Source organism: Prinia subflava, chromosome 10 (assembly GCF_021018805.1).
Source record: "Prinia subflava isolate CZ2003 ecotype Zambia chromosome 10, Cam_Psub_1.2, whole genome shotgun sequence".
In the NCBI taxonomy this organism is placed as follows: domain Eukaryota; kingdom Metazoa; phylum Chordata; class Aves; order Passeriformes; family Cisticolidae; genus Prinia; species Prinia subflava.
The window spans coordinates 8,688,175-8,711,414 of NC_086256.1; the positions used below are offsets into that span (position 1 = coordinate 8,688,175).

Here is a 23,240-nt window from a genome sequence, read left to right on the forward strand (position 1 = left end):
CATTTGCAGTAGCACGTGGGCAGCCCTATGGACATAACAGCAGAAAAGTGCTCATCCACCAAAGAGACACCAGAGTCCCAAAGGGACATCAGGGCACCCACAGGCCAGCAGCTGGCTGTCACCCCAGGCCATGGGGAACAAGAACAGACCCATTTTACCTCACTTAGCCAGTCCCAGGCACATTGTCCTGGGCAGGGCCTTGCCAGCCACCACCTGTGAATGCTGGCACTCCTCTGCCCTGTGCCATCCACTGGCCCATCTCTGCTGGCAGCTGGGTCACACCTGCTGCATTTTGGGATTTCCCGTGCCCTGAGTCATCCTCCTGGACCTGGCTGGCCCCAGCAGAGACCCAAGCCTTACCACTGTCCTGACTGATGCTTCCACCCCACTTATTCACCCCAACACTTCTGCAGGAAAGGGGAGGAGGAGATTCTCCAGCAGCAGCTCCTGGAGGTGCAGGTGCTCCAGGCATAAATCTCCTACTTTGTTCTCTTCCCTTTCACAAACTGAACTGCAGAAGTTGAAAATTGTTCCTGCATGAGAGATTTTAAGCAGGATTTAAATGAGGGGGAAGAAGGCTGGAGAAGTAATTTTGTCTTCTACAAGAACTAGTTTTAACTCCTATTCCTCCAAAGTTCCCCACCTTTCTTGTTCTCACATTGAAAGACCTCAGTGCACATGATTTTACAGCCTGCAGGGGAACAGCCCCGTTTTGGCACTGTGCTGCCATGAGGTGAGATCAGTACAGGAACTCCTGGAGCCTCCAGGAGCCTTCAGGGTGAGAAGGAAGGAAAGGGGAGATCTGGATCCCAGACAGCGCATGGTGTGCCAGCCTTGAGCTGATTACATCCTCCTCACTCATGGGAAAGGCACTCCTGCCAACCCACTCCTCTCCTGTGAGCCAACTGCAGTGCCCTTGGGAGTTTGCAATCTTGTATAACCCTCTGAGCCCAACAGTCTGAAAAAGGGCAGGGAGGGGAAAGGAAAAAAAGAAGTTAAAGGAAAAAAACTGCTGGGAAAACTGCTGTTCTTGCATGTGATTTCCTTGACGCAGATAACAGGCAGCTGCATACTCTCAGAGCAAGAAGGACACGGAGTTCATGAGGACTGAGTATTTTTGAGGCTCCAACACCCTCCAGCAAAGAGCCCCAGGACACGGAGTACATCCAGCACACCCCAGGACATTGTGGATGCACTGCACAGAGCTCCCTCCAAGGGTGCCAGGCTCTGGCACAAGTGGCTCCGGTGCTTCAGAGGAGCTCTGAGATCCTGAAGACTGAAAGGAATAAAGCCAGTGGCCTGAGCAATAAAGCCAGGAAAAAGGAGTCTGTGTGCATGTAGCCCACCACATTTTCTAGCTCAGCATCGGGGGTGGCTTGGGATCAGCCCATCCTGCTGGGAAGTGAAAAAACATCCCAGATTCTTCTCAACGGGTTTTTCACAATCCTACGGGCAGTATCTAAACTGGACAGCTTGAAATATTTTCTAACAGACTTTTGGAAGTCGTGGAGGGTTTTTTTTAAGGACAGACCCTTTGTGGGGCGGGTGATGAAGAAATTATTTTGGAGTTTCCCTCAACACGGAGTGCAAGGCTGCAGAGAGCAGGGATGCCAGATTTGGCTGTTAGATGCCGCTGCACTTTGCACAGCCCAGACACACCCATGCTCTGCCAGTGACAAGTGAACTCCGCTGGGCACAGCCTGCGACACTTACTGTTTCTTTTTCCCACACAGCCGCTTGGCTCCAGGAAACGCAGAAGAGTCAGGTACCTTTGGGACTCCCCTCCGTGCTGCCGTCATCCTCCAAGCCAAAATTATCCCCAGAGGAGCTGAAAAATTACGGGGAGATCAAAACCTCCCGGGGCGAAGGGAAAAACCAATAAACCTTATCAGCCAGAGACCACCCAGCACAGGGAGGGGCGAGCTGTCACCCAGCAGCTTTTCCTGCTCCTGCAGCTCCCCCTCCCCGCCGCGCTGCGCTGGAGAAGCCGGGTAAATCCCTGTCCGGCCGGGAATCCCGCCCGGGTTTTGGCTCGCTCTGCCGCGGGCGGCGGGCGGGTGTCCTTGGCCGGGCGGGGCGGAGCGGAGCGGGCGGCTCGGGGTGCTCGGGGCTCTCGGGGTGCCGCAGCCCAGCCCAGCCCAGCCCAGCCTGGCCATGCGGGTGCCGCTGCCCGCCCTGCTCGGCGGCTCGGCCCTGCTGCTGCTGCTGCTGCGATGGCGGCGGCGCCGGGCGCTCTGGAGGAAGGTGGCGGAGGCGCAGGAGCGGCAGGAGCGCAGCCTGGTGCGGATGGAGGCGGCGGTGCAGCGCTTTCGGGAGCAGGTGAGCGCCGCGGCCGCCGCTGCAGCCCCCGGAGGGGCCTCCTCCCCGGACCCCCTCCCCTGCCGCCCTCCCTGCGAGGGGCAGCGATCACCCGCCTGTCAGGTGCTCGCCCGGCTCCTTATACGGACCCACGGGCATCGCTGCGATCCTATTTTCCCTTTTTAAGCCAATGCGAGTGTGTACCGCTCAGCATCGCAGCGATAGTGGCAGGGGTGGGGAGGATGCGCCGTGCGGGGCAGCGGGAGGTGATAACTCGTTATCCCGGGAACAGGCACGGGCAGCCGGGAGGGGGAAATGCCCGTCTGAAAGCTCGCCGCCGCCGTGGTGGGAGGCTCAGGCTGGCTGGGGAGGCAGCAGGAAGAGGCGACAGGCGATGTGTTATCAGCAGAGGCCAAAGTGCAGCCGCAGTTGCGGGCAGGGATGCGATGGTGCCCGGCAGGCGGCCCGGCCTCGGGCGGGAGCCAACTCGGTCAGGTTCAGAGTCCAGCTGGGAGGCGTGAGGTCTGATACATTTTTCATGGTGTTTGGTAGATGGTGAAGAAACCTCTGCTGACCCAAAAATTACCAGCTCAGGAGCTCCCTGGTTTTTGCACTTCCCTGTGCAAATATATTATAGTGCCGGGAGAACTGGCTCTGCTTGTGGTTTCATTCCTTGATGGAACAATTTCTATAACCATGACGCCAACTCCCACTGTAACTTAGCAAGAGCACTGCACTGTGCTGTTCCCCCAGGCCTGGCCATGACCTGCCTAAACCTGTGTGAAGGGCTTTATTTTAATTAGCAGGTGCTTGGCGTGACTGGTCCGAACAGGAAGAAAGGCTGAGAAAGCCGGGGTAGTACTGACCCTGAGGGTTTCACACCATGCTCACTGGTGTCAGGTAGAGCAGGATGTGGTCTTGAGGCAGATACCACCTTCAGCGACTAAATGGCAGATATTTTTGGGGGTGAGTTGGAGGGGACCAAGGAGAAAGGAGGAACCCATCAACTGAAGTGGAAGTGTGACATTGCCTGTCCAACCTTTCCCGCAGCATCCCTCCGTGAATGCGGCCTCCATCCTCTCTCTGCCTTTGCCGGAGCTCTCCAAGAAACTCCGAGATGGCTCCCTCCCTCCAGACCACGTCTTCTATGCCTACGTGGGCAAGGTGAGGAGCAGGGGCAACATCTCACTCATGCTGGGGCTGGCTGTGTTTGGGAGGAACGCAGCACAAGGCTCCAGCCTGGCTCAGATGCTGCTGAGCTGTCACTGCTCGCTGGGTGGTGGTGTGTCCTTCTGTGGCTCTCTGTGGGTGGTTAGAGAGCTGGGCATCTGGCTGTCATAGCTCTCAGCATGGTTTGGAGGAAAAAAGGAGCAGCAAGCAGCATCTGCAGAGCCCGTGCCCTCCTGGGAGAGCCCACACTTTCCCTAGGGCAGGTGTACCTTTAGGGAAGTTGCAGAGTGCTGCTGTTGTCTCCCTTCCATCTCCAAATGGGTTGTTAAATCTCAAAATGTCAGTGTTGATATTCATTCTGTACTTTTGCCCTAACATTCTGATCACTTCCTGGGTTCTCTCTTTGGAACTATCATTTATGCCACCCTAGAAGCTCAAACAGAAGAACAGGCTGTGGTATTCATCTGAGCTGAGTGCCTCCCTTCAGCACACACAAGCTGGAAGCTGTGTCCATCTTGGAGTTTGGCTTGAAAAGCAGCAGGAGGGGCTGCTCTGATACCAGCTGTGCAGAAGGGGAGGAGGGAAGGGGGAAGAGGCAGGTGTCCTGTGAAGAACAGAGGTCATTGTGCAGCACCATGGGCTGTGACTCACCTCTGGGCTTGTCTTGCTTTCCCCAAGGCTGTCCAAATTGCCACAGAAACCAACTGCATCACGGAGTTCCTGCAGGAAAGCGAGAGCCAGGCCCGCAAAGCCAAGCTGATGGAGAAGCAAGGTCTGCTCTATGGGGTGCCTGTCAGCATCAAAGACTCCATCGACTGCCAGGTGCCACCAGCACAATTCCGCATGTATCCCGAAATCCCCGTGGGTTGAAGTTTGGGGTGGGGGAGCTTTGGCCTCAGCACCTGGCTTTGTCACAGCTGATGTGGAATGGGCTGCCTGGACAGGGGAAGGACTTTGCTGCTCCCATGTGAGCCAGCAGAGAGTATGGTCAGATTTGCCATCAACACACCTTTAATGTGTGTGTGATGGGTGGGTGGCTGGAGATGCATGTGTGCACTTAAATGTGGAAATAAAAGTGTGGGGGCAGGGAGAACTGCAGTCCTCCATCTGAAAACCTCATTGTCCTCTGTTCCCAGGGTCATGATTCTACGTTGGGATTCATAAAGAACCTCAATAAACCCGCAGCAGAGGACAGCGTGGTGGTGCAGGTGCTCAAGAGACAGGGGGCAATTCCATTTGTCAAAACCAATGTTCCCCAGTCCCTCATCAGGTAGGTGGGTGCTCCAAACCCTCAGCATAGCAGCAGGGCTCTCTTCCTCCTCTCAAGGGAGGGTTTTTATCTGGTCTCATTCTCATTTCCCACTTCTTTTTATATAACAACACCTGGTCTCCATTCTTTGTGTCTATAAATTTCACTTTAAAAAACAAACACATTTACATGAGGATAAAAATTATCTTTAGTTCCACATGAAATAAAGAATCAGAAAAGTAGGAGGAGAGGAGAGGAACTGGTTTTATCTTTTTTTAAATTAACCTCTCAACAGTGATCCTATTAACTCTAAAATGCAAACACATATTCATGGAAGGGGAAGCTAGTTAAGCTAATGGCCTTAAATTATCCTGCCCCAAGCCTCCTGCTGTATCTGGCAGGACTACTCTTGGTGTCATTGGTATGTGGTGTGCTCAGGTGTGCTCTGCTGGACAGCCACCCTTCTAGTGTCCCTGTGTCCTGCCAAGTGAGCTGTGGCAAAGCTGCTCTGTGGGTGACCACTGCCCAAGCCCTATGAAATGCCTTCCTTAAGGTGATGTGGCAATGACTGACCACAGTTCAAAAAAGCCACACAAAGAGGTTGCCCTAGGGATTATCAGATTTTGCACCACTTTCTGGGGAAGTCTAGTGTCAAATATTTCTGCAGCTGGCATTTGGCCTGTGCTCAAGCAGGGACTCAGCTTTGGGTGACCTGTGGCACTCAGCTGCCTGAACAGGAAGACTTTCCAGGAGGGTTGATGTATTTGTGCTGCCAGAGGTGCTCTCTGGGATAGGTCTGATGTCAGTGAATAAGCTGTCAGTGAAATAAGCTGTCAGTGAATTCAGGTCCTGGGACCACCAGGAAAAGGCTCATGGTCTTCACACCCACAGTAAATGATGCCAGTGGAACAACTAGTGAATTACCTGATTGCCTTCTCAAGGTCTTCTAGTAGTGACTGGGTTCCACAGGAGCAGATACCTGAATTTCTCATTTGCAATCTCTCTTTTTCTCTCTCTCTTTTCAGCTATGACTGCAAGAACTTAATCTTTGGTCAGACCCGCAACCCGCTGCTGTACACCAGAACCCCCGGAGGCTCCTCTGGTGGAGAGGGAGCACTTGTGGGAGGTGGTGGGTCCATCTTGGGCATTGGGACAGATGTAGGAGGGAGTCTGCGTTTTCCTGCTGCCTTCTGTGGGATCTGTGCAATCAAACCCACAGGGAAAAGACTCAGGTACTGTGAGAAATGCAGGTCTCTGGGTGACACCCACTCCACAACCACTGTGCTGGGATGCTCCTGCTCCTGTGGGCAAGGGAAACTTGGGAGGAACTGGGAAGAGCTGGTTTGTTCCTCCTGCCTGGGCATATCTGAGGCCTATATGGAGGGAGGCACTGGTTCCCCCAGAATAGAGGTGGGGAAACCTCTTCGTTTTCATGCTGAGGGGATGGTTCTTCCTGACTAAATCACTCAGGCCTAGACTGTGTCTCTTGAGTTTTCTCTGGGCCCTTCCTGCAGCCAACCTTCACATCTGCGGTTTTAATAATTAAATACTTGCAGCTGCTTAAAGCCTTTCCCTTCAATGAAAACTAATCAGCTGCTGTATTTTGTGTGTTTCTTTTCTTTACAGCAAAAGAGGAATAATGTCTGGAGTCGTTGGGCAGAAGGCAGGTAGGAGTTGATGTCTGTCCCCCAATGGCAGGGCAGGGGTGAGAAGGATCCTCAGCTGGTTGTGGGGGACTTTTTCCATCACCTTTAGAGAGAAGCAAGATCCCTTTCAAGGATTTTTTCAGAGAGCTGCCCCCATACTGTGATTTTTATTTTTTTAAAGTGAGCTGAGAGGAACCGTTTGTGTGGCATAAACCACAATACAACCTGTTACCCACGGGGTGTGGCCTGTCTGTCACTGCTTCATGAGGGTGAGATTAGCAGTCAAAAGGAGTGTCTGATGTTGTCCTCATGTCATGATTGACAAAGCTTTTTGTTTATATTTTTATTTTAAGTCATGAAATGGAGACATCCATTAATGGATAGCAACTCTGGGTCCATAATGATAGACCTATGGGTGGGAAGGCATTGTGGGCATCCCCTGCCCAGTTCTTAAAGAAGAACTGTTGCCAACACTAGATTAAGACAAAACATTGCCAAGAGGTCCTGGTTTTGCAGAACATGCCCTTGAAAGACCCTGAGCCATGGATGCTCTCGTGTGGTCTCTTCCAGTGGCTGCAGCAGTGGGACCACTGGCTAAAGACGTGGAGAGCCTGGCTCTGTGCCTGCGGGCCCTCCTGAGCGAGGACATGTTCAGCCTGGACAGCACAGTGCCACCCCTCCCCTTCAATGAAGAGGTACAGAACCCCCGAGGGGCCACACATTCCTGGGGAGAGCTGCAGGCTGAAAACGCCCGATCCATGGGTGGGCACCTGGGCAGAGCCGAGTGCTGCTTCCCAGGCTCGCCATGGCGTGGGCGTGCTGCTGGCTCCCCTGGCACCCTTCAGGCAGCATCCCCTGTGCCTGCAGGTGTATTCCAGCACAGAACCCCTCCGCATTGGCTACTACGAGACCGATTTCTTCACCATGCCCAGCCCGGCCATGAGGCGCGCCGTGCGCGAGACCAAGGAGCTCCTGGAGGAGGCCGGCCACACGGTAGGGGCCTGGGGCTGCTTGGATAGGGGGACGAGCCCACCCCGTGTCCTTTGACTCAGCAGTTGTTGCTCAAAGGGAAAACATTGTTTTCAGGGAAGGATGGAGGTTTTCCTGTGGGCTTGTCAGGAAATCCCCAGCCTAGCTCGGCCCGTTTCAAGCCCTCAATGGCTTCTCCCAAACAGTGCCTGTGCCACTGATACCTTCCTCCTTTGTCCTTCCAGCTGGTGCCCTTTGAACTCACCAATGTGGACTACGTGATCTTTAACTACTGTGTCAGGGGAATGTTCTCAGATGGAGGCAGCTCCTTTGTGAGGAAATTGTAAGTATGGCCTGGAGTGCTTTGGTGGGATTGGTGCCTGTCTATGAAAATCCTCCCTAGGGTCTGTCTGGACTGGGGATACAGGCAGCAGATTTAGTGGATGTAGGTAATGGCTGGTAGGGGGGCTTACCATTAAGTGATTCAGCTGCACCTTGGTTCTCTTTGGGATTACCACCCTTGGAAAGAGGACAGGAGCCTGATATCCTGTAAATGTTTGAGAATCAAGTGTTGCCGAGCAGAATGGAGCAAACCTCTTTTTGTCACTTAGATACTCTGCTCAGAGGGGTTGGCCTGGGAAAAGCTGATCTGCTGTGATTGCTTCCTACCACTACTCAGCTAAACCCCCCTCTCCCTTTCAGCAAAGGGGAGATGGAGAAAGGCAGCTCGGGGCTGTTCTTCTGGCTGGCAAAGGCACCACACTGGATGAAAACTCTCCTCTCCTGGATTTCCAAACCTTTCGTAAGGTCCATTTCTTTCTGGTGTAGACACAGTTAAGCTGTATGTGAATAACTTGTCTCCCACTGCAGTAAGGCTTTCTCATAGAGAAGTCTCTGGGCATTGTTATCTGGCTGTGGTCAGACACATCTCCAAATTGGAGTGATTTCTGTTCCCTCTCCCTCCCCTCTGGGGAAAATCCACAAGTCTGGCCTGAACACTGAGGAAACAGCTTCTATTTATGATTGAGCTGTCTCAGAGGACAGAGGTGGGATTCATATTTTTTTTTCACTTTCTCCTGCTCAGGCACCTCGATTGTCAAGTATCATAAGAAGTATGAAAGAAAAGTAAGTAGATCTGAGCCTGAGAAAATGTGTGAAGATTTGTTTTGCAGCAGTGTTTGCTACATTATTGATACTGCTGCAGCTGCATGTGTCTGAGAGAATGCAAGGCAGAAAATCCAAGGGTGGGAGCAAACAGAGCAATTTGTGTCAACACCATAACCCTGCTGGGTTTGGAAAACTGTTGAGAAATTGAGGGTGGGAATGAGAGCAGGGTCATAGACTTTTGCTTAGGAAGAGGATGAAGCCTGTGGGAATGAAATATGGTGTTGGCTTCAGCGCTGGTTAATGCATCTATCATGCCAAGAGGTATGGCCTTCCCCACAAGGCAGAAAGAAGGTGTATGCACAGGGAGGGATGCCTTTCATTGGGTTTGTTTCCTTTTACAGCACAGTGGATGAAGTATGGAGTCTTCATCAGGAAATCGAGGTAAAGTACTACCCTCGAGTTTGGGGTTAAATAGTTTTTGTATGATTTCTCTTTGGGAAGGGGCAGATTCAGCACTCACCAAGGTCAGGAGGTGATCAGGTCTCTGGTGATGTAAGATGGGAACACGTCACACCTCAGCAGTTCTCACTTGGATGTGCAAGTCCTCAGCACATCTGAAGATTAAGACAACACTTTGGCAAGTTCATGATGCCAAATCAGACCTGAATTTTTGACACCTGCATATAAAAATGTCAGTCATCAGACTTGCCTTTATTTCCCTTCTGGTTTTCCAAAAACAAAAGCCCATGTCCCAAGTCACCATGTGCCTGTGCACTCAGTCTTTGCCCACCTCCAGTTCACCAGGGAGAGGGTGCTCTATGAGCTGGAAGGAACATTGTCCAGGCAGCAAAGCCTTGGTGGATTGTAGCAGGATCAGGCCTGATGCAGCCTGTTGGCTGCTCCCAGAGAAGAGCCCAGAGCCCAGCTGGATGCTCAAGGAGAGCCTCAGCCAGCACTGTGGGACAGTACATCCACCCCACTGACCACTAGCACGTTTCCTCCTCAGGACTTTTGCCACCAGTTCCTTTCCCAGTGGAAAAGGCTGAATCTGGATGTCATGCTTTGCCCCATGCTGGGCCCTGCTCTTGGCATCGGCTACCCGGGGAAGCTCTCAGGTAGGGGACTGCCAGGGGACCTTTGTGGCGCTGTGCCAGTACCATGAGCAGCCCTCCTGCTCCCCTCACATCCCCAGGGTGCTGGGCAGCAGCAGGAGGAGCTCAGCTCTTGGGACAGCTGCAGCCCAGCCCATGGGGTGCACCTGGAGCAGCCCCCGGTGCGTGGGAGCCAAAGGGCCGATTCTCATCCCCCAGCCCTGAGTTCCCACTGCAAGGCCCCATTAGCTGGAATCCCGCACACACAGGGGGGTGAAGGCTTTCCCTGTGCAGGCTGGCACTGCAAGCTCCCCTCTCCCCCAGTGGCAGTCAGCTACACCATGCTCTACAACGCCTTGGACTTCCCTGCTGGCGTCGTCCCTGTCACGCTGGCAACGGATGAGGATGAGGAGCAGCTGAAGAGCTACAAGGGATACTACCAGGACTGGTGGGACCGGACCCTGGCCAAGGTGAGTGGTGCCAGGTTCCTCAGGGGCACGAGCTCCCCTGTCCCTGGACATTCCAAGCCCTGTCCCTCTCTCTGTGCCAGGCTTTCCGCGGCAGTGTGGGGATGCCCGTGGCCGTGCAGTGCGTGGCCCTGCCCTGGCAGGAGGAGCTGTGCCTGCGCTTCATGAAGGAGGTGGAGACCCTCAGCCTGAAGAAGAACAGTTTCTTCTGAGCCCCAGGCACTCAGCTGGAGCAGGATCCCAGCTAACAGCAGCGTGGGCCATCCTTTGGTCTGACGCACAGGACTCTGGTTCCCCTCAGTGAGGATGCAGTGATGGCCGGGCTGGCTGCTGGCTTCGGGAGCAAGGGGAGAGCAAGGCGAGCTCTGATGTGGTGGAGCTCTTCCAATCATTGTCCTAACACAGTACTTTTTATTATCTGAGTCTGTTATTTCAAGTCTGTGTTTGTGTGGGGGGTTGGGGTGGATTTTAATCACCCCAGGGAAATACAAGAACATGTGCTTTCTCTTACAAATGGGGAAACTGGGGCACAGGAACTGGTTCTGCCTGAGATGCTCTGACTGCTACTTGGAGTGCTGTAGGAACAGGGATTCCCCTCTGTTCTCAGCTCCCTGAGGGTGAAATCTGGTGTTTTCCCTCGCACAGACCAGCAGTCAGAAGGGAAAGCTGAGCCTGTGTGCAGACTCTGGCAAGCAGGGATGGAGCTGGCCCACTTCCCACAGCATAGGGCTGCTGGCACCCTGCACAGCATGAAGGAGAAATCGTGGAATTACAGAACAGTTTGGGCTGGAAGGGCCCTTAGAGATATGTCCCTCCCATCCCCTTCCACAGCCTGGGACACCTTCCACTCTCCCAGGTTGCTCAGAGCCCCACCCAGCCAGGTTCTGGACACTGCTAAGAATGAGGCATCCACAGCTTCTCTGGGCAACCTGTGCCAGGGCCTCACCACCTGAAGGAAAGAATTTCTTATATCTTATCTAAATCCACCCCCTTGCAGTTTGAAGCCTGTGTTGAGCGTGCCAGGTCAGATGGGCAGCAGCCAGCCTGCCCTGCACATCTTCTCCTCCCATTTGGCCCATGCCAGGTTTTCCAGCAGGATTTTCCAGCCACTGGCAGCCACTGGCACTGGGATTGGCAGCACTGGCTGCTCCTGGCAGGTTTCCAAGGGTGTTCCAGAAAGGAATACCTCCATGCAAAAGTGTTTTTCCCATGCAGGAATGTCAAAAGCAGATTATAAAAAAGCTCTGGCAGGATTAATGTTTGGGTTTTATAACGTGTTATTGTATTTTAAACTATGCAACATCATGGAGTGCTTTCAAGGGCTTGGGATAGTGTTTATCACAGCCAAAGAGAAAGCAGCCCCCAAGGACCCCCATTCTTTATCAGCAGGCTTAGAAAAACAGGAGAGAGGGAACTCCAGGCATCCCGTGACTGAATGCTATGTAGAGCCACACCTGGGTGTGGTTACAGGTGCTTTCTTCCCCCACAGAAGCTGCTGGATGAGGTTGTATGTTTATTTTAAAATTCAGCCCTGGAGGACTTGTCCCAGGAAAGGCAGTGCCACCTGCACCCCCGCTCCCCGAGCCAGGCACCACATCACTGTTAGTTTAACCCCTCTCTCCCTGGCATGGAGGTGGGCAGGGTGTGAGAGTCCAAGCCCTGGAGCCACCAGTGAACCTGAACCTGTAACTATTCCTCACTGGAAGCCCTGAGCAGAGCCCTCCAGCACGCCACACCCATGACCATGGGACAGTGCACCAGGCAGGGCCGGAGCTGCAGGGTGGCTTTGGGGACTTGAGGCTGCCACAAGGGCCAGCTGGAGGCTGCTCCCAGCCCGGCCTGGCAGCAAGAGGCTGGTGTGAGTGGCAGCACTGAAGCACTTAAGGCTGGGATGGGGCAATGAAGACCAATAAGTGGGGAGAGGTTGGTGACATCCACACTGAGTTGTTTAGCTCATTTTGCTGCTCACCCTGTCCAAACAGGGAGGATCCTCCTCAGTTTTCCAGTCAGCAGTTTCTCATGTCTTCCTCAAGCTTCCTCCCTGCTGCCACAGGAATAATCCCACAGGACATGTCTGTAACAGGCAAGAAGGTAACGTGATATGGCAGCATGACCACTGGCTTCAGGACCCAAACAAGCCCCTCCACCAGAGAGCAGTGGTTACTCTGGACGCTCTCCCCTTACAAGCTGTGCTACCCAGCCCATGGAGCAGAGCCAGTGTCTCTCCAGATTTAGGGAGGTTGCCTTGTCTCTTGGCATTGAGATCTCAGAGGCATCCCCTGCCCCTTCCCTGTCTCAAGCAGGTGCTTGAGAACTGAGAGAAGGTTAATTTTTCAGCCTCTCCTTTTTGCACTAAGCCACAGAACAGTCCTGGGCAGGGGGAGCACCCGTGGCAAGGGACAGCTGGTAACACTACATGATCCAGCTCCTTTGTATTCTACTGGCTGGAAGATGGGTTAGAAACAGGAGAGCAGACCTGGATCTATCAGAGGGGATTTTCTGTCTCTTGTTGCGAATGCTTCATTTCAGGTGTTAGGTGTTAATGTTCTGAGCTAAGGCCATGCATGAACTATCAAACAGAGACATTAGAAGTCAAAAATTTTGTACATGTACTCTGTGGCTTAGGTAGCTTCCTTATGAACTCTTTTGACATCAGGAACCTCAGACAGGAAGTTTTTCCTGGACAGCTGCATCCAGTGCTGCCACAGGCTGACCAGGTTCCTCCTTTAAACCGGCTGAGTTTTATGCTTCAATTTGGTTTTATTGATGGCCTCCTCTTGTCTCTGCTCTGTTGGTTGGGAACCTTCATGTTTCCTGTGCTCTTTACTCCCTTCCAGTTTATCCTTATTTTGTTTTTGTCCTTGGGTTTAAATAGCACCTCTCCTCTCTGGTATTTTCCTCCACCGCCTCCGTCTATTTATAGAGAGTATCCTCTTTCAGCTGGTGTTTTGCAACACTGAAGAGGCTGTTTTGGTGTCCTCCCAGCAGGCAGGATCTGTGCTCCCTGGGACACCCTCACAATCCTCCCTGAGGAGAAACATCCCCCCAGCCTGCACCTCCAGCCCCTATCAGTGCCACTCACTCCATGGATGTGCACTGTGGGCTGAAAAACCATAGGGCAGAGGAAAAACTCCTAAAAAGCTGACTGGTCACTGGTGGGAGTGTTTGAAATTAAATGGGCACGGGGGTTTTTTAAGGTGAAAACAGATCCCTCTCCCACTCCTGAAAAAAAAAACCCACAGAAAACCAAACCCAACAAATAAACATAAAAACCCCAAGATAGGCAAACCAACAAAACACACACAAAAAAGAGCCACCACCAAAAACAACAACAACAACAACAACAAAAAAAAGAAAAAAAAACACACACAAAAAAACAACCACAACATACACCACATAAGAAGATTTGATGGCTTCAAAGATATTTTGAATAGTCGCAGTTCTGTGAAACCATATTCACATGTTTTCATCTACTGCAAACAAGAGCTTATTCAAAACTTTTGGCTAGTGACCAGCCTTTTTCTCAGGAAAAAAAAAGAATCAGGTTAGCTGCAGTGACTGTATTTCCTGGAAACACATCTCATTTGTCGAACTTACAGCAGGAAGGATCTCAGACTGCAGGTGGAAAATGAGGTCAGACTAAAAAATAGCCACAAGGCCAGGTCTTTTGTGAGAGAGCTGGAATACTCTTGTACAGAAAACTTGCTGTGAAATGGTTGTGCAGGACAGGGGCTGGACCATGGGACAGATGTGTCCCTGTAGCCAGAAAAGGGTGCAGAAACAGCTGTACTGTGGTTTCATGCGTGTCTGTTTGCTAAGGTAAAGTGGGACATCTCTTAGGGGATGGATTCATTCATGGCCTGATGTTCAGCAGAGCTGTGGTGAACCAGACTACAAATCTGGATCTCTCTTGGAGCTGCAGTACAATCCTGAAGCTGTGCCTGTGTTGAGGGGGATGTCCTGGGGCTTGCCCAAATGTCTTTTGCTGCTTCCTTTCCTTACCTGTATCCTCATGCAGAATGAAAGGAGGTTTTGTGGAAGTATTTTGGATTCATGTTTTTTAATACCTCTACCAGAATGACCAAAGCTTTTAGGAATTGGAACTTTTTAGTCATCCAAACAAACTGCTGTTGATCTATCTCCCTTCAATATAATTCTAAACCAAAGCTGTTCATGGAAAGGATTGGGTAAATACTCAAATAAATCCATTCTGAAACACACACCTAGCAACAATGTCTAGGTCTCAGCAGCACATGGTATTCTAACAGGAAACCTAAAAATGGAAGAACAAAATCCCTCAACCCTTTCAAAGAACAGCTCAGATTTTATCTTAATTGTTGTTGTTGTTGTATCCAGGAAGGCTTCCTCCCTCCTTTTCCTCTGTATCAGCATTGTTCTGCCACTGCTGTCCAACAGACACTTCTGTCATCTTCTCTGCCTCTCCTTCAGGCTTACCACGTGGAATTCATCCCAACGGAGGGAGCTGAGGCTGGATGTGATCCCTTGTCCCGTGCTGGGGCCAGCCTGCAACCACAGCTACTCTGGGAAGCTCTTTGGTGGTGTCCCCTGAGGAGCCCCTGCACACACCCAGAGCTGCAGCAGGACACTGGAGTCCTGTGGACATCCCCAAACCATGCAGTGCTTGCTCTTCCTTCCCTCTGAAGGAAAGCCAAGGAGAGGCCTCTGGGTGGGTCTCCCCACACCCCCACCTCATCTGAGCTGAAGATGTGTGGATAATTATGGGGCAGCAATTAGCTCTGTCCCAGTTGTTCATTGGGGAGTTTTCCCTGTTTTTCTGCTGCATAAAGCTCAGAGCTACTCCTGCAGCAGAGAGTGGCAGTGAGGACAGCTGTGGTCCACTCTGGTACAGGACCAGGCTCTTGTGGATGCAGCTGTCTCACATTTCCCAAGACTCTGCAAACAGCAGGAAGGCTCAATGCGTGTGACTTGCAGAAAAAGGCCTTTTTATATAGCTTCCAGCAAACAGTCAGGGTCCTCCATCCCTCTAGCGATGACCTTTTGAGATCCAAAATCCCCACGGTGATGTTACACAACTGGACATCAGGAATATCTTGAAAAGACAGCTGGGTTTTTTTCCCCAGGGATAGATGTAGACTCTGAACTGATCCCTCCAATCTCTCCAATTAGAGCACATCTAATCTCTCTAATTTAATCTCTAATCTGATCTTCACCTGTCACTCCACCAGTGACAAGTGAAGGCACAGGTCACTCTCTACTCTCTGGAGCTCAAACCTCTCCTTCAAGAGTCCCTGTGAGGCAGCACATTTTCAAGGCCTCCTATGGACCAACAACTCCAGTCTGCTATTCCTGCAATTCATGTTGTCATCTGAAGGTCACTGCTGGCCCAGCACATTAAATTCTGCCTTTTTGCATGCTCTGTGTTCCAGCTGCCACCTCCTACACCGATTTGTACAGCGTGCTGAACTTCCCTGCTGGGGTGGTGCTGGTCAGCACGGTCACAAGAGCCAACAAAGAAGAACCGAGGGCACTACAGAGACCCCTGGCTGAAAGAGGTCAGCAGGAAAAGAGCTCAAGTCTACAAATCAGCAGAATGACACTTCTGGGACATTGTCCCGAGGCTTGTCTACATCTCCTAGTGAGAGCAGTGCTCAGCAGCACAGTTTGCATCCACTGTCTCTGCACCCTGTGGTGCACAGGGCTGGTGTTTGTCAGCCTGGCAGCTGCGCCCTCGCTCCTCTTCCTCTGCCCTCCCTTCCTGCACTGTCCCGTGCCTGCCCTGGTGCCCTGACTCAGCACAGTCCGTGCTTTTTCAGGCTGTGTCAGGAGCTCTGGGGCTGCAGTGACTCTCGTGCACTGCGGGGCTCTGCCTTGGCAGGAGCAGCTGTGCCTGCACTTCGGGAAGGAGGTGGAGACCCTTGCCCAAAGCACAAAGAGAAATGGGTGATTCCTGGAGCCAGCCTCCAGTGTGATGGCTTGTCATTCCCGGCCCTTCACTCCAGCCACCTGAAGCAAAGTAGATAGTGAGTTGAAAACTCTGAATTAATGTTTTAATAAAGTGGCACCAAGTTCAGTTTAAAAGTAGTCAGCAAAAATCTTGTCTCTGTCTAAATTGTCCTTCATTGTTAAAGTTAAACTGAGTAAAAAAAAAAAAAAAAAAAAAAAAAAAAAAAAAAAAAGGAGTTAATGCTGGAACAAGAGGGTCCAATAACAACATTTTAATATAATTTGCTGTATGGTGTGAGACCAAAGAGCAGTTTATTGCAATATTTTACTTCCAACAGTGGGCAGGAGCAGATGTAGCAGATGTTTGTGGGAGAGTTTAATCTGGCAAGTGCAGAATTCCCTCTCTGGCTGTGCCATTGTTTGGCCAAGAGACTTTTTGGCAAAGACTTGCAGTCAGCCCATGGGTTTAAATAGCTGCCAAGAGAGCTCTCCTCCATAAACTTGTCCCCTTCCTGAACTCTTTTGCTGTCTAGGTCTCCACACCACCCAGCAGTTCAGCTGTGCAGGGAGTACTGCAAAGCCTGATGTTCTCTGTTGAACCATAAACTGAGGGAAATGTTAACTGGTCTGTCATCACTCCTGCTCCTCATCATTCCTTCCAGTTAAGCAATGGGAAAAAATGGGGGTTTATTGCCTACAAACACTTGAGGGAAAACTGAGAAAGCATTTCTGTAGCTACACTTGGGCCACTCCTCTGTTTGGTGCTTCCAACGACACCACGACAATGGTGCACGCTGTTCCTTGACCCATCCTTCACTCTCAGGGTGGAAGAAGAGACTGGAGGGCGAAGGGGGAGTGATGAAGGAAATGAATAAGCAAGTGTGTGTTGAAACAAGGCACGATAATTAGCAACGCTCATCAGGGTGACACCTTCCCGAGCCTGCCGGGACAGAGAAGGGGTGACACTGCCTTCGGTGTTCACCTGCCCCCCGGGGCTGGGCAGGGGTGCTGCAGTCATGCAGCCACCTCCCGTGGGCAGCGGCGGGTCTGAGTCACACGGGGAGCGTGACAGCACAGCCTGTCACAGCCTGACTGCCACAGCCTGTCACAGCCTGACTGCCACAGCCTGACAGCCACAGCCTGTCACAGCCTGACTGCCACAGCCTGTCACAGCCTGACTGCCACAGCCTGACAGCCACAGCCTGTCACAGCCTGACTGCCACAGCCTGTCACAGCCTGACTGCCACAGCCTGACAGCCACAGCCTGTCACAGCCTGACTGCCACAGCCTGTCACAGCCTGACTGCCACAGCCTGACTCACCGCTGTGACACTGCGGGAGGAGCTCCAGGGCACACCCTGCTCCCAGGAGATGCCCTGCTGCTGGGGGCACCAGCCTAGGGGACACTGTGCAGTGACTGTGACCCTCTCCGGCCAGGAGCAAAGGGTCTTTAGCTGTCTTCTCAAAGGGAAGATGGGAGATCTCCATTAAACAAGTAATCTGCCCAGGTTGCATTCCTGGCTAGACCTGAGCGTGCACAGACCTTGTTTTGCAAGGAAAGGTCTGTGTCCTTCCCTCCTGTATCCCTCCAGATCTTTGCAAGGCAGAGCCAAGTGAAAAAATCCTGTTTCTAAAAGGAATTTCTCCAGGCATAGTTGTGCTCTGCATTCCAGCTGCTCCTTGAGGATGGCTCTAGAAGGGATTTGCTGTTGCTCCCATTCCCCTCCCTCATCCCTCCAGCCAGTCACTAGATCTCAGGGTGTTGCAGCACTCACTCCCACACCCAGCAGCCAAAGGGAATTTCTCCCTATGATGCAGCAGATGCTGAAGCAGAGAGCATGGATGCTCGGATAAAGCTGTCCTGGCACTGAAGTGGATGAGGTGGAGAAGACGTCCAGAAAAATGTTGGAAAAGTGTGAGGGAAATAAGATACATGTTTGGACCTGATTTAGGGGTCTGTTCAGGAATTTACAGATCAGGTAAATGCCTCAGCTGGGCAGACAGCAAAGCACCCTCCTGGGTAAAATTCAGGGCTCTTCTCCAGCCAGGTTGTTCATGAGATCAGTTGTCATTGCTGCATAAATGTGGGGGAAGGTGGGGAGGGTGATGCTGAGAGCACTCTGGTGAGGTCAGGTGCTGAAACACTGGCAGAAAAGAGCCTTTAGCAGGGCATAACTTCAAGTTTTCAGGAGAGTTCTTCCTCCAGGCCTCCTCCAAGCTGGAGAAAGAATGTCAGCCTGTTCCACAGCCACCAGCACAGTGCTGCTGTTTGCAGCTCCTGCACCAGGAGCTGTGGGCTCGGGCTGTGCAGCCCTTGCAGACCTGCACCGTGTGTTTGCAGAGAGCTTGTCCAGCTGCCTAGCTCTGACCAAAGTCCAGGCTTTGGTCTGTCTCAGAGAATTATGTACAAATGCTGCTTGGGTCAAAAGCTTTGTTTTTACTAGTTTCTTTCATCTTCAACACAATATCCTGGCTGTGGTCTTTGATCATTTTTCCTCCTCTCTCTTGATTTCAATAATTTAAATCTGCCCTCCTTAACCCACATTTCATTCTGTGGCCAGATAATCAACCAAGCAAAGCTGAGAAATTGAGGCATCAGAAAATCCAGGGTTTTTATTTGGTTTTACCTTATTGTGTAGGACTTTTTTATTAGTTTGCAGTTCACATTATTGCATAATCACAAGATCAGGAGCAAATAGAACTCCCTAGAAGGACTTACACCAACAGAACATGAGTGGTTAGAACGGGTCAGTTGTTCCCTTACAGTATCCAAAACACACAGAGCTCTCTACGTAACAGGCAGTAGCAGAAAAAAATTGGGGACACAAACATTCCCAGGATCCCAGACATTCACTTCAAACAAGTTTCAAGGAAGGTGGTAGTTGAAGAAGCTTAAAGCAAATGTTCAGAAAGCGGGTGAAATGAAACAACTGAACATAACAAGGCTCACCCTTGAAACACACACAAAAAGGTACATCTTTCACTCTGAAATGGCTGCTTATTGCACAAATCCTCATCCTTCTGTGGGTGTGGAGTCTCAATCCTCTCTTTTTATTTTTGTTTTTGTTTTTTGTGGGGTTTTTTGTTTGTTTTGTTTTTTGTGGGGGGTTTTTTGTTTGTTTTTTGTGGGGTTTTTTGTTTGTTTGTTTGTTTTTGTTTGTTTGTTTTTTGGTTTTTTGGTTTTGGTTTTGGTTTTGGTTTTGTGGGGTTTTTTTGTTTGTTTATTTGTGGGTTTTTTTGGTTTTTTGTTTTCCTGTTACTGTTCTCCAGCTTCCTACATTCCCTGCTTGCCCCTGGGAGACCAGTGAAAGCCCAGATTCCTGCTGTAAGATTTGTGCCCAGTCATGGAGCAGCTGGGAACACGCCAGTCCCTCACCTTCAGGGCACTGGAGTCACAGCTGTCACTCGGGGTGACAGACCTGTGCCAGACAGCTGGCATGATGGAAGAGACAGAAATGCTCCTGGACTGCTGGTGGAGAACTAACAGCAGCACACATCCTGATCATGTCTGCCTTGCTGGACAAGCTCTAAGGAGGATTCATACAACTTGGCTAAGGAAAATCTGATGAAAGATAGTGCAATACCCATAAAAGTGGGGAAAATGTAGGGATGGTCAGGAGGGAAAGCAGCCCCAGCCGTCAGAGGTCTGAGGGTTGCTATGGGAGTTCTCTGTTCCCATCCTATCACAGTTTATTCAGGAAAAGCCAGCAGGGTCCTGGCTGAGCAATGTGAAAAGGATTGTTAGAGGCAGACCCTCACCTCTCAAGTGACGTCCTTGGTGTTTGGAAAGCTGCAGCCTAGGTAGGGGAAAGTTTCTCAGCAGCTGTTATGTTCTGTAAGTGCTGATGGAGTTGGACTGGAACTGAGGAAAGTGTTATGCTTCCAATGGATATTCCAGGCTGAAATGAGTCAGAAACTGGAGAGTTCGTGGAAAACATTTATTCAGTCCTCTGAGCCAACTTGAACAAGTTCCCCAGAGGGGTCCAGCCCATTTCACTATGATTTCAGTATATTTTTCTTAATATCTTTAAAATTCTTTCAGAGCAGCATAGTTAATGGGCCTCATTTTGTAAATAGTTTTCAAAAGAGCATCAGAGTGTTTGGTTACAAATACACGAACACAAGACACAGCTGTCAGGATTTATTCTTTGTCATTTTAATCAAAATGGGGTCAAAGCTGACAAAGATGTTTCTTACCAACTTAGAGAGAAAACAGTTCAGTTATAAGAATTTCAGAAAAGATCCAGCCTGCTTGAGAGCTGAGCATGCTGAGAGTGAATCAGTGCAGTTTTGCTCTTGTAAGCAAAGATGCTGCAGGTCTTGCTGGGGACAGGAGGGGACTCTCTGACTTGGTTTAACTGCTTTTTCCTGGCATGGGCAAAGTGAAGGGCATGTTGTGGATGCCACAATGAAATCCCAGACCAGCTGTTACAGCTCTCCTTGTGAAAAGGGTCATGGCTTTCATCTGAGCTCCACCAGTGTGTTTGACCTTGATCTTGGATAAATTCAGGTGACAAAATCAACATGGAGAAGTGAATATTGACCTCTGGGTCAGGCAGGTCTGTCTCCTCTGCTGTGGACTTGAGATTTGACTTGGGAGTTCCCTTGGATTGGTGGCCTTGTGGTGGCAGGAGGAGCCAGACCTTGGATTCATGAAGGATGTGGAGATGCTGGCACACTGAGAGGAGAGGGGTTTTCCCCAGCAGCATCCGGCCATCTGGAAATGCAGCTGTGCCTGCTGGAAGATTTGCCCTTTGAAATGCCCAGTCAGTCTGGGCACAGCTGTGTCTGTCTGTGTTAAACATTCACCAGGTGTCTAAAGGGCAGAGCAGGGCTCTGATCCCAGTGCCCAGGCGGATGTGGGAGGCCAATGCCCTGACACTTCCCAACACAGGGAGGAAACCCTCCGGCATCTGCTCAGCCCATCACAGAGGCTGTGGTGCTGTCACACAGGCAAAGAACACACCTCTGCCTCAGGAAGGGCTTGCTTGGATTCCTGAGAGGGCTGGGCATTGCTACATGCTGACTCTGCTCACACGCATCACTCTGCAGCTTCTGGAAGCCCCTGCTGCAGACAGCACCATGGAGCAGGAGCAGGATGAGCTGCAGGCATGTCCCCAGGCTGCAGCTCCTGTCACACCAGCAGTGCCACAGCTGAGAGAGCATCCCCCAAGCAAGGGTGCCACTGGAATGGACACAGGGACAGGCCAGCTCAATTTGTTAGCACATTGCTGCTGGCTCCAGAATGTTTTCTCAAGGACACCAAAGCCAGATTTGTTCAGAGTCCATAAATTTCTCTAGCTAAGAACTAAGATAAGAACATTCCCAGCTGACACAAATTGTGACAGAAAACAGCAGTAGACTCTCACAACTGCTAAGAACTGACGTGACACTGGAAAACTGAGCACTAGAGGACCACATAGCCCTGAAGGGAGAGAGCTCTTCGACCTCCATTCCATATCCAGTTCCACATTCTGCTGGAAGCTTACGAAGATCTGTAATGCACAATCCATAGCTGCCTAAACACTTTCCCAAGGACAGGACCCATAGGGAGGATCCACCATCCAAAAGCAACAAAGGAGATTGCAGACAGACCATGGCTGATGCTGGCTGGGCTGTTGCCTTCAGCTCAGTGTGAGGTTCTTGGTGCCTGTAGAGAGAGGCATCTGTGCTGGAAAGGCATCAAACACTGGCCATTCCAATTCCACGTGGAAATTGCTTCTGGCCTGCAAGCCTGTGGGATTTTCCACTCCTCAGGCAATACCAACGTGCTTTGTCACAGGGTATTTGTCACAGCCCCTTCTTCTGGTACATAAGGACACCAAAACATCCCCTGGCCACCATGGCAGCAGCAGAAGGGACTTGGTGAGCCCAGCGTCCCCCACAGCTATGCATTCCCCCAGCATACCACTCCCCAGCCCCGTGCAGGGAAGCCTTGTTATTTCAAGCTGGTTTTCCTCTTCTCCCATTGTCCTCTCAGGCTACACAGGAAACAGAAGAGCAGCAATTTCCTTGCTTCATTTGTTCAGTTGATCCTACAGTCCTCTCCAAGCGGAAAACTTCCCACAGTCCAGAAAGCCCCTATAAACCCAACACCCCAATGAGCACAAGGGTCATTGGCCAAACTTTACGTTCTCCATTTGGTGGTTAATCATTTTCACTGCAAGCTCCACCTCCAGCAGCTTTGCAGGGGTCAGCTTTGGACTGAACTATCTGAACTATCTGCTGACCCAGGACAGTGGTGCTGGGGGGAGGGATGAGCCTGGGGAGTCAGGGAAGGTCTCCTTCACCTGCCTTGCTTTTCTTTCTCACTGCATTTTCAGAGACCAGAAATACACATGATGATCCAGCAGCAGCTGGGACAGCTCCTGCCAGAGAGGAAGGGGAACATTTCTGCTGCCCTGGCCCTGCTCGGCGGCTCCGTGGCAGCCCTGGTGGTCTGGAAATGGCTGGGCAAAAAGAGGATCCAGAAGAAAATGGAAGAGGCTCGCAGGACCCAGGATGAGGGCATGAAGAAAATGGCAAAGGCTGTCCAGCAGTTCAGGGAGCAGGTAACCCGTCCTCCTCGGGTGTCTGAGTCCCACTGGGGTGTCTGCAGATTCTGTCCTCCAGCTTCTCCTTCCAGCTCATGGCCCCACAGCTTTTATTAGGAGGAGATGTGCCAGCAGCCCTCAACAAGAGGAAAGGCTGCCTTGGGAGAAAGGGGGATCACTGCCCTTCTCAAGCTGGCTGAGATGTGGTGGGAGTCCACAGCTTGGGGAATGAGAATTACTCACTGAAGAGAGGTTTGAACACAGGTGATGATGTACTGGATCTTCAGTGATCCAAACCCCAGTTCTTTTTCATCTGGAAATGTCTCTTGCCAATAATGGGTAGAAGCAAGAAAGCTTTTTCCTGTACTTAACTCTAAGTGTGTACATCTGTTCACACCCCTACACCTTTGTCTCTAAAACTTGGCTTCTGGACAGCTCCAGGGGTGTCTCCAAAAGCAGCATTCTCAGTCAGTGGCACCGTGCCTGGTCTAAATTTACACTAATGAAGCACAGGGTTTTCAGTGTCCCCTGGGAGGAACCAGGACGTGACATGGGGGTGAATGAGACAGCATAGCCCTGAATTCCTGCTGCAACATCATTTCCAACCATGTTTCCTTTCTGCTCCATTCACTTCTGAATGCATACTGGGTAAACCAGCTCCTGTTGATGCAGGTAACACACCTGGATATAAAGCACACAAGCCACAAATGATACATATATCTGCAACCTTTCTTCTTAAATATAGATCTTTATATAAATGTAAATATATTATATAAAACCTCTAAA

At 51.1% G+C, this 23,240-nt stretch overlaps 2 protein-coding genes across 4 annotated transcripts in view; both read left to right on the forward strand.

The window, feature by feature from the left end:
- Window positions 1-2,017: 2,017 nt before the first annotated feature.
- FAAH (fatty acid amide hydrolase) lies at window positions 2,018-16,063 on the forward strand. 2 transcript variants are annotated; one of them, XM_063407147.1, is made up of 15 exons: window positions 2,018-2,319; window positions 3,349-3,462; window positions 4,147-4,290; window positions 4,605-4,738; window positions 5,743-5,949; window positions 6,344-6,384; window positions 6,934-7,058; window positions 7,231-7,356; window positions 7,578-7,675; window positions 8,035-8,134; window positions 8,417-8,457; window positions 8,841-8,880; window positions 9,446-9,554; window positions 9,855-10,000; window positions 15,406-16,063. In XM_063407147.1, the coding sequence occupies exons 1-15, from the start codon at window positions 2,155-2,157 to the stop codon at window positions 15,439-15,441; spliced, it is 1,626 nt and encodes a 541-aa protein (XP_063263217.1). In that variant the 5' UTR covers window positions 2,018-2,154; the 3' UTR covers window positions 15,442-16,063. The 2 variants fall into 2 exon arrangements, with proteins under 2 accessions (XP_063263217.1, XP_063263216.1); XM_063407146.1 differs by lacking the exon at window positions 15,406-16,063 and adding an exon at window positions 10,081-10,419.
- Window positions 16,064-18,702: 2,639 nt separating this feature from the next.
- The window catches only part of POMGNT1 (protein O-linked mannose N-acetylglucosaminyltransferase 1 (beta 1,2-)), a 144,966-nt gene continuing 140,428 nt past the window's right edge, over window positions 18,703-23,240 (forward strand). Inside the window, exons 1-2 of one of the 2 annotated variants that reach the window (XM_063407156.1) lie at window positions 18,703-18,892; window positions 22,245-22,472. In XM_063407156.1, coding sequence (XP_063263226.1) covers window positions 22,260-22,472 — 213 coding nt within the window. In that variant the 5' untranslated portion in view covers window positions 18,703-18,892; window positions 22,245-22,259. The remainder of the gene's footprint in view (window positions 18,893-22,244; window positions 22,473-23,240) is intronic. The other variant, XM_063407152.1, reaches the window with a different exon arrangement.